A 10,986-nucleotide genomic window follows, 5' to 3' on the forward strand; every position below is an offset into this window, starting at 1 on the left:
AGAACTCAGTGTTTAATTCTTTTTTTGGCCAAACAGTATTCTGTTCTCTTTGGTATACCACATGTTATTTGATTATCAGTTGACAGACATTGGGATAACTTCCATTTTTTAGCTAATATTGCTGTATTATTATTATTATTAAGCTAATATTTGGGTACAGTTTTTTGTATGTGCTTAAATTTTCAGTTCTCTTGGATATATGCAGAGGAGTAGAGTTTCTAGGCATAGGGTAACTGTGTTTGGTGGGGTTTTTTTGAAGAACTTTAGGCTGTTTCCAATATTGGTGCTGTCTTACTTCCCGCTAGCAGTGTGTTCCCTGCTTTCCTCGTCTTTACCAGGGCTGTGTTGTTGCTGGTCATATCTGTCCTAACAAAGTAGTATGTCATGTGGCTTTGATTAGCATTTTCTAATAAGTAATGAATGACTTTCCATGTGTTTGGTGGCATTTTGTGTATTCTTTGGAGAAACATCTATTCAGATCTTTCACCCATATGTTAATTGGTTAATTTTTTTTAAGTTGTAAGAGTTCTGTGATTTGAAAATATTTTCCATGTTCTCTAGTTTGGTTTTTCACTTTCTTATATACCTGTCTGTCAGGGCGCAAGTGCTATTGATTTTGAGATAGTTACAATTTATCTAGTTTGGTGTTGTTACTGTTGCTTCTGCCATCCTTAAGAAATAAGTTCCTAATCCAAGGTGAAGATGACTGCGCCTGTATTTTCTTTCTAAGAGTTTTATAGTTGAGTCTTTAGGGGTAGGTATTTTGACCTAGGTTGCTTGGGGGGGGGGTTAATTTTTGTTTTTTCCAGTATTATGAGATAGAGGTCAGTTCATTCTTTTCCATTTGGCTTCCTATTGTCCCAACATTATTTGTTGAAAACACTATTCTTTCTCCATTTTTGACACCTTTGTAAAAAAAAAAATAATAATAATCAACTGAGTGTAATTCTGAGTTTACCTCTCAGCTCTCAACTTCGTTCTGTTTACATAAATATCTATAAATGTCTGTCTGTGTATCCGATAGTAATACCGCAGTCTCCTTGGTATTGTAGCTTTGTACATTTTGAAATCAAGAAATGTGGATCCTCTACTTTGTTCATCTTCTTTAGGATTGCTTAGCAATTTTGGATTCCTTGAATTTTCATGTGAGTTTTAGGATTAACTCCTCGAGGGGGAGCAGGCAGCTGAGATTTTGATATGGACCCCAGTGAACCTGTGAGAACAATGGTGAGAATTGCTGTCTAGCCAGTTTTAGTCCTGACCCATGAGCATAGTTGTCTTGTCGGTTATATAAGTCTTTAATTTTTCTCAATAATGCTTTGTAGTTTCAGATCATAGCTTTTCTACTTAATTTGTTAAATTTATTTATATTTTTTACATATTATTCCAAGTGTAATTTTTAAAATTTAATGTTTGATTGGCATTGCCTTGCACAGGAATATATTCTTTCTTGCAATCCATGACTTTGCTGAACTTGTTTATCAACCCTAATGGATTTTTATTTATACATATTCCTTAGGGTTTTTTATGTATATTTGATCATGTCATAGTTGTAAGTAGAAATACTTCATCCTTTCCATTCTAGATAGTATTTCCCTCATGCCTAATAGTCCTCACTAAAGCTTCCTAGTACAGTGTTGAAGAGAAATCACAAGAATAGACATACTTGTTGGTATTTGTAATCACCTTTAAAGATGGGAAGGTGATGCATGAAAACTTATATACTCTTCTTTCTATTGTATTTATCTTTGAAATTTTAATCATAAAGCTAAAAATAAGGTTAAAAATTTCCATTAAAAATTTCATATCCATTCTCAATGATTACTTTAATTTCCTTAGATTTTCCTTCTCTTCGTGTTGTTGTTCTATTGTCACATCATTTTTCTTAAAATTTTCAGTCCAGTTGAATTTATTTTATTGAAACAAGTACTTAAATTGTTTTTCTTTCCTCCCAGAAATATGCATGTGTTATATATATTCTGAGGTGTTTTTTTTTTTTTAATTTTGACCTTACACTTTTATGACTGTTGGTTTAGGATTCTGCATATGTTACTTTATCATCTTGTAGCTTTAAATTGCCATATTAGTCCCTGTACTTTTGCTATTCCAGAAGCGTATAATTACCTTGGCATATTTTAGTTTACAGTTTTCACCAGTTTATAGGTATGTCTAGTCATTATTACTTTGGTATTTGGTGGACCATTGTATATGAGATACGATGTAAAGCTACTTTGAATGTTTAAATAAAATTATTACAATAAAAGATGCATTGCCATTAATCCTTGAAATACTGCCCTAACCTTAAACATACTATCTTATCACTCATACCACTTTCTGAAGTAGTTCTGCTAGTCTTTTATTGGGCTGTTGTGGTTGCCTAGTTATTCTGAGTCAGTTCAAAATGCTTACCGTTCATGGTCATTTTGACTTTGGGAAAGAGGCAGGAGTCACATGGTGCCAGATCTGGTGAATAAGGTGGGTGAGGACCCAGCATGGCGTTTTTTACAAACTGCCTTTCCATTCGATTTCACTCAGCAGCAGCATTCCCTGTTTCTTTTCTCTTGCTTTGTAAATCACATCTCATAGAGACATTTAGGAAAAGGACTTCAGAACAGCTTCAGGAGTGTCAAGAACAATGGGATACGTGCGTGTGAAGCGGGGGCAGTACCATGAGGAGAATTAATGGCAGTGGCTTTTAGTGGGATGCATTTTTAAAAGGTTGTGAATAGTCACTTTTAATTTTGCTCATGTACCTAAATACTGATATTTTTCCAAAATTTATATTATTTTTATATTTGTGTGACTGTATGTGCACATACATATATACTATGGGAGTGTGTACATATAGCTTTGCACATATGCATATGTATTTAAATGCAATCCCCTAAATTTTCTCCTTTTTTACTTTCTACTAAGCAAATATTAGATACTCTGGCTTTATTGTTTTGTCTCTTAGACTTTTGTGTTTGTGTATTTTAATTATATACTTTAAAGACTGAGGCCTAGTCTTCTAAATTATAATTTGTCTTTAATGTCTATGTGTAAAGGTTTCTATTTCATGTCAGTTTTGTTTTATCTTAGCTGTGGAATGCCTTGTCTGTCTCTACTGTGCTCTCACCCCACCCATGAGAATATGGTAGGAACTGTGGCATCTTTCCTCAGAAAATAACCCCCAGAGGCACATTCACCAAGCATTTTGTAGACAGTGTCTTATGGTTCCAGAACTTCTAGAAGCTCATTCATAAACTTAGATCTCTGGTATTCAAAGTGTCTTTCTAGGACCAGCCGCCTCCATACCACCTAGAATCATGGTAGAAATGCACAGACTCAGGCTTTGCCCTGATAGGAATTAAAATCTTCATTTTAGCAGTTGTCAGGTGAGGATTCATGTTCACATCTGAGAAGCAGTGCTGTGTACCACAGGATAGGAATCGCTGTAGTGATAGTTTTTTTTTTAAAAAGGACAGTGTATCTGGATTAGCATGCAGCGCACTTTTTTAAAAATCATGCCTTGATTTTTACACCTACTGGTGTATTGGAAGGTGAAGTAGTTAGAATGCAATGTAATATTTGAATAACACACTTTGACGTATGAAAGAGCAGGTGACAAGGAGGGACTGATGTATAAACTCTTCTGATAACACAGCAAACGCAGCACTTCCTATGAGCCAGCCCTGTTTTGGTCACATGACTCAAGGCACATGTCTTTCTGATTGTATATATGTAAATACCTGGGCTGCTATAACAAAGTACTATAAACTGGGTTACTTCTAAACAACAAAAATTTAGTCTTCATGGTTTTGGAGGCTCGGAAGTCCAAGATCAGGGTGTTGACTGATTCAGTATCTAGGGAACATCTACTTTCTTGTTTATATTCCATGCTTTCCACACATGTGTCCTTCTGTGGTGGAAATGGCTAGATGCCTCTGTAGGATCTGTCTTATAAGGATGCTGTTCCTGTTGCTTATAATTACCTCCTGAGGTCCAAAGTCTCAACTCCCAATGCTGTCACCTTAGAATTTCAGCATATGAATTTAGGGGGACATAGCTTTAAAACACACACATACATTTTCTTGTTGTTAAAATCCTATTTATAAATACTATTATTTCCACATTGCGGATGAGGAAACTGAGGCACACAAAGTATATTAGCCTAGCTTACATAATCAGTAAGTGAGAGGGCTTTGGTAGCATGACTCTAGAATCTGTGTTCTAACCATTATGCTGTACTGTTTCTATGTAGCTTACTTAAAGCACCCTCTAAACTGATTGAGCTTTGCAGGCAAGCTAATTCCTCCTGCATTCATTCTCTTTAATTTGTTACTAGAGCTGATCTGTTTGTGCTGCTAGAAATAGATGAGCCTTAGATGCCAGATTCTTATTGTTTTCTGAATTAATTCTGGTTCCTTCTATAAATTGGGATTTGTAAATGAAAAGATGCTAAGTTATTAGATTTTTACACTATCTACCCTCAAGGTTTCTTGTAAGATTATTAAATAACTTATGCAAATACCTTCTACATCAAATTTTAATTTTCTCCCTGAAATGGACAAAAAATAATTTATAGCAACAGTAATTGGATGGCTAATAAAATTACAAATGAAGATTAACTTCCGAAGCAGGCAGAGAAATGCCACCTATCAATTTAGTGAAAGTCAAGTGTTCAAAATGGTGAATCTGTAAGGACAGTAAACAGTGGTTAGGACATGGTACAATGATTGTGTATACTTGGCTAGTACAAATGGCAGTCTTTTGGCTCACGAGGTGTTTTTTGGTATTATTTAGCCTATCTTGTACATTCACTGTCCATAAACTATTTCCTTAATGTTGAATATTAGATTATTATAGTCATGTTTATAAGTAATATTATAAAAACAAGCTCTTACTAATTTTTGCTTGAAATATTTCATTACTTTCCCTGTGATCAATTCATAAAAGTAGCTTACTACTGTATTGAATGTTGGAGTGTACCTTTTATTGTTTACCATATATTATGGTTTGAAATGTTCTCTATATATTAATTTAATCATTTTTATTAAAACTGTGAGATGCCCTTCACTTTAACTGTTTTTCAGGAAACTAAGCCACAGAGGAATTAAACATTTTTCACTCATTCAGAGCCAGTATTTGTTTTCCAGTAAGATTCTATTACATTAAAGCTTTCACCATAGAATTTAAGATTTGTATTTTGTATGACTCCCCAGTGAGGTGTTGTAACAATAACACGATAGCACTAAGCACAAAGAGAACTGTGATTGTGGGCTCTAAGTACCATTTCTCACTGAAAGGAACCATGGGTATTTCGATGAATGACTGATTTCCAGTCTGGAACAGCAAAAACAAAAGATGAGCCTGGCATATCCTGTTGTCTCAGACAGCATGGAGGCTACCAGCAACTAGTTGTTCATGCCAGAAGGACACAGTGACCAGTATAAAGGAGCAGTTGGCCTGAGAACGCTTGAGTACCAAAACCAGTAATGAAGACAGTTGGCTGAAATGCAGTGAATGCATAAAGACTTTGAGGCTCCTTCTTAGGGTGGGCTTGTATGAGACACACACCATTGCAACACGCCACATCTCTGCGGCCATACGAAAGCCACACTGAAAGTAAGCAGTGATAAGTAGAGTCCAGCCTTATCCTCCTCTTCCCTCACAGACTGTTTCAGGGGAAGCAGAGAACAGTGCTTGCAGAGGGAAGGTTTTCATGTTTTATTGAACCACAGCCTCTCGTTGGCGTATGCTTTCTCTGTGGCTGCTGTTGTGCTGCTGTGACAGCTGAGGAGTTGCAGCAGGGACCACGTGGCCCACAGAGCCTGAAATATTTATGTTCTCCTCCCTTTACAGAAAAGGTTTGCTGGCGTAAGCTAGAGGGATAAAGTGAAGTGACGCCAAAAGGAAGAGGCACAACAGAATGTGGGCAGCTTTTGTGAGACAACTGATCTGGTGTTTCTGTTAGCAAATCATTGGCGTGGAACATGAGAGCCTATTGCCTACACACACCATCCGAAGTGTGACACTGACACGTTGGTCCTGCTTCAAATAAGCAGACTGTAAGCGGACAATAGGGAACAATCAAGAAAATCTGATTTTTACCTGCCCATATTAAATGGTGCCAAGAATTATCATTAACAGCCTGGATAGGTAAAGCTGTATGTTGTGGTATGTAGAGATGAAATGATACTTGGCATTACTTTAACCTATTTCACTAAGGCAGGAGTCAAACTCAAGATTCCTTGCTCAGGACTTGGGACTCTCCATGGTGACTTCATGCCATCATACACGGTCTATACTACATTCTAGTTTCACCCCCAAGACAAATTGCTTTTTACAGTAACTACCTGCACTGGCCTGTCTTTTGAAAACACTCTCATCCTTTGGATTCTGTCAGGTTAGCCACTGGTTTTTCCTGCCCATGGTGTTTAGATGTCATTAATATAGGTAGGGCCATCTACATCTGCTTTTAGCAGAAATTTGATTCTGATGCTCAGAGTTATTAGATTTAGTCCTGTCCAGTTAATTGCTATGTGTCAACTTCTTGGGCCGGGGAGATAGCTCAGTAGAATAAGTACCTGCCTGGCAAGCGCAGGGTCCTAAGTTCAACCCCCGGTAACACAAAAACAAAACAAAAAAAAGGAATATCAGTTACTGCTAGGACTGTTTTTATTTATTTATTTTTGGGTTTTGGTGGTACCAGGTATTGAACTGAGGACCTTCCACTTGCCAGACAAGCACTTATTCCACTGAGCTATTTCCCTATCCCACTAGAACTGTTTTAAAATAAAAGGATGTAAATGAATTGAGTATTGTAAGTGGTGAAATATTATCCAAAATAAGACCTATTTATATTTTAAAAGGTACAGTAAAGGAATTACATGTAATTCTTGTAATAAGATAGACTATTCCGTTTTTTAGATTTGCCATCTTGAGCAAGTAATTACTGTGTATTTCTAAAATTTATTTTCTTCATTTGTAAAGTGAGGACAATACCTATCCAAATACTTTGTCCTAATAAGTAAATTATAATTTGTAAAAGTATGTAGCAACAAATAAATACTGGAAAATAGTTTCCTCTTCTTTTACTCAAGGAAGCATACCTGTATAGCAAAGTTAGCTTATTTACAGAGGATAATTTTTACAAGTTGTATGAAAAAGAATAAGCTTTGACTTCACATTCATACTTAGGATAATGCCAAGTTGGCTTGTATTATTTTAAGGTTTTATGAATGAGTAGGTAAGTGAAGAGATGAGCTTCAGTAGAAGTACATGGGAAGCTAGCTGTTTGCTTAGAAGAAAGAATTACTTAAACACCTAGATGAGCTGTAAACTATTCAGAACTCAGGAGTTACTGATGATCCAAAATGGATAAAATTGGTGTCCTTGCCTTCCCTGCCACTCCCCAAATAGACTGTGAAAGCTAGGACAGAGCAGAGCTTCTTAGGGTCTGAAAGTGCAGCTGCTCAAGGGCTGTGAGTAGACATTGTTTACTGCTCAAGTGCCTAAAATTCTGCTATTTTTGAGAATAATGTTCTGTCTGCCTGGAACAGTCTAGCTTCCCTGTGCTTCCATCTTCCTTCTTCCAGCACAAGAACAGGTCCCCAGGAGTGAACAGCTGAATGTGAACTCCTTTTCCCTTTGCTTTTCTTCATTCACGAATAAAGTAATGCCTATCTTCCACTCTATACTTCCCTATTCTCTTCTTTCTCCTTTTTACCTTTCTAACTATAAAGTGAACCAGAGTTTTAATGGCACAAGGAATGCTTCATCCCTTATTTCCCAATCTGATAATTCTGAATCATTAAATCAACGTTTACTCACTCAGAAACTGGGAGATCATTGCTGGGGAACACCAAGGCAGGGAGGAACGGGGTGAGGAGGGAAAATAGGAGACATTTTATCCTTAAGGCACTTAAAATTTGGTGCAAGGGGATAGCATTTAAATTAATAACCCCACAAGATGGCAAGAGCTATATAGTAATATGCTTACAACACTGAAGTGAGGGGGCACAGGGATCTCTGACTCATAATATGTAAAGGTGTATCTCCTGGATCAGATGGAAGCACAGGGAAGCTAGACTGTTCCAGGCAGACAGAACATCATTCTCAAAAATAGCAGAATTTTAGGCACTTGAGCAGTGTTAAAACCAGAATATATACATGGAAGCTGAAAGCAGAAAAGACTGATGAAATAGGGAAGACCAGATCAGGGTGGCTGTTAGAAACTAGTATATACAAAGGAGTTGGACCAGCATATTAATCAGCTTGCCATTTTCTGGGACAGAATGTTCAACACAGATTCAAGGAGGAAAGGTTTATTTTGGCTTACAGTTTCAGAGGGCTCAGTTCACAGTTAGCTGGATCCATGGCAAAAACAATGTGTGAAAGGACACTGCATAGAAAAGCTGTATTCCTGGCAGCTGAGAAGCAGAGTGGGCCTGAGAGAGCCAAAGGGGATGGGCCAGGGACCAAGTATGCATAGTCTTCGTGATCTGTCACCTCACACAGGGCCCTGCCTCCTGATGCTGCAGTTCATTCAGCTAGGAATACATCATGCCCTCAATCCAGCACCCCTCCTAGAGTCTCCATCCAGTCAAATTGATAGTCGGGGTTAACTGGCACAAATAGTTAATTTTTAGGATTAATACTAGATGTGCCTTTTTAAACGTTCTAATAGCAGTACAGAGAATAAGAAAATTCATGAGAAGGCAGAGCACTTCATGATCAAAAGTAGGAAACCGGCTTGCAAACTCATTTATTGTTAGATTCAGCAAATATTGATTGTCTAGTGAGCCAGGCATTCTGTGCTTCTTGTGTAGCTTACATTTAATGCAAAAGAACAAAAAGCAAAAGCAAAGCAGAAAAGCAGTATCATGAAATTAGGAAATAATGGAGTGGTAAGGAGAAATCTGGAAGGCCTTCCAGGCTTCTGCTTGGACAGCTGGGAGGTGCTGACCATTCAAGGTGTGGAGTGGAAGAGGACGAACAGGCTGAGGGTACACTTTGACACACCGAGGTAACATGACAGTAAAGTGGTAAGGAAGTGGAGAGTTGCTAGGGTAGAAATAGTGGTCACATTTTCCTCGTAGGTTATTGTAAGGATTAAATATGCTGAAGCATGGAAATGGTTTAGACCATCATCTGGCACACAGCACGTGCTTGTGTTAGCTGCTGTTGCTGTTATTCAAGATTATAGGTTTCGAACTAGAAAAGAAATCTGTCTAAATACTCAGTTTCACTTACCAGCTGTGTGGCCTTGAACAAGTCTCTTAAATCTCTTTCATGTAGAGTGAGAATGCTATCTGCATCTCCGGGTACTCTACAGGACAGCAGTAAGGACTAGCAGTAGTAAATGCAAAGCACAAACACAGTGACTCGATCAAGCTAAGTACTTACGTTCAGGGAATGCAGGGAGCCAAGCAAAATTTGAAGGCTTGCTTGGGGTCGGAATTGAAGAACTACCAACTTGGGAAACTTGAGCCTTTAAGTGTACAGAATGAAAATGTTTTCTAGAAAGGAAAGAAAAATGTCTGAAGACTCCTCTTAGCAAGGGAGGTAGCTTACTAAGAGTATTGGGAGGAAGTTGTTGGACGGCCTGAGAATAACGAAGGCTGGTATGGTTCCCAAGTGAAATGGAAATACAGCCTATTGCAGTTTTATTAAAAGATTAGGCAGCAGCATTGAGTAGCCAGGTTAATTGAAAGCAAGAATTTATAGTGACACTGTTGCTCATAGTGTTATGATTTTCTCCAGCTATCAGACACTTGGATTCAGAGTTGATGTTTCTGAGGGTAAAGTGTTTTCTAGGTAGATTGTTGGTAACTTTTGCTACTTACATTTCAGGAATTTGATAGGGCTAAAAGCTAGACTGAGCATGTTCAGAAATAAATGATAGCTATAGAAGCTTCAATAGTGAGTCTAGATTCTTCTTTCATACTTTGGTTAAAAATAAACATCAGAGAGGGACTAAGGTAGAAAAGAGGTGTGCTAGCAAGAAAGGACTTGTTAAAACAGACAAGAAATATCTGAATGTACACTTGATACAAAAGAGCCAGAGTAAAGGTCCAAAGGTGAAGCAAGAGAAGGACGAAAGAGTGCTCTGGATCCAGAATGACCCTGAACTGGGCATGTCCTTGACTGCATAATAGAGCCACTGGGGAACCTGAGGTCCAGGTTCCTGTCAGTGGGATGCATTGTTATCACTCATAACTTCATGCTTTTGGTTCTAGAGATGGCTAGAAATAGAACAAACTATTACTCTTTCATAAATAACAAGGTAGGAAAAAGATATCAGCAGGATATTTGATACAGAAAGAACAGCACTGGGTTAAGGTCGACAAAAATTTGAACTCTTCAGGTATTGACCAAGCTTTAAACAGTATACTTAGAACCCAGTAAAGTCATGTAGTAGTAACTTTCCTTTCCTAGCTTATGTCACCAACTCTTTTATCAATGGTTCAGTCTAATTTTTGGAATAAAAGAATTTACTTACATTGTGTGAACATTCACTGGTGCTCAGCAACAGGAACCATAAAAATCTCTGCGTGTTCCTTGAGGGATAGGATGTATTCTCTAGATGCAGGAACTGGTGTTTGTTCAGTATTTGTACCTTAACTAGTTATTTCTAAGAAATTTCAAATATAAAATCTTTCTATCATAGTACTCCAGGAAGCCTAAACATATAAAAACACATAGCCCCCAAATGTACACTGAGAATATAGTTTAAAATTATAGTGCATCTTTCTATGAATAATGTTATTATCATTGCTCTTTCAAGTAGCAAATAGATTCAGGCCAGTTCCTAAAGTCTGTAATGGACTGCAATCAAAAACCTGTAGGAATAATTTTAGAAGTCTAATAATTGAATACATTAAGAAAATATAGAGTCCTAGCCCAGGTCCGGTGAGTGTGCAGAGAGCTTCCTGCTACCCTGCGCCGGCGGGACCAGTCCCAGCCCAGGCGCAGAGTGGGCCGGACCCTCTCCCAGCCCCT

The 10,986-nt window shown here is 37.7% G+C and overlaps 1 protein-coding gene across 1 annotated transcript in view; it reads left to right on the forward strand.

The window, feature by feature from the left end:
* Positions 1 to 1,214: 1,214 nt before the first annotated feature.
* Positions 1,215 to 10,986, forward strand: part of Lrp12 (LDL receptor related protein 12) — a gene marked incomplete at its 5' end in the record, with an annotated part of 60,919 nt that continues 51,147 nt past the window's right edge. The window contains one exon of the mRNA XM_023702341.1: positions 1,215 to 1,227. Within this exon, the coding sequence (XP_023558109.1) occupies positions 1,215 to 1,227 (13 nt within the window). The remainder of the gene's footprint in view (positions 1,228 to 10,986) is intronic.

The sequence above is a fragment of the Octodon degus genome, unplaced genomic scaffold (genome assembly GCF_000260255.1).
Source record: "Octodon degus isolate 3935 unplaced genomic scaffold, OctDeg1.0 scaffold00148, whole genome shotgun sequence".
Lineage (NCBI taxonomy): Eukaryota > Metazoa > Chordata > Mammalia > Rodentia > Octodontidae > Octodon > Octodon degus.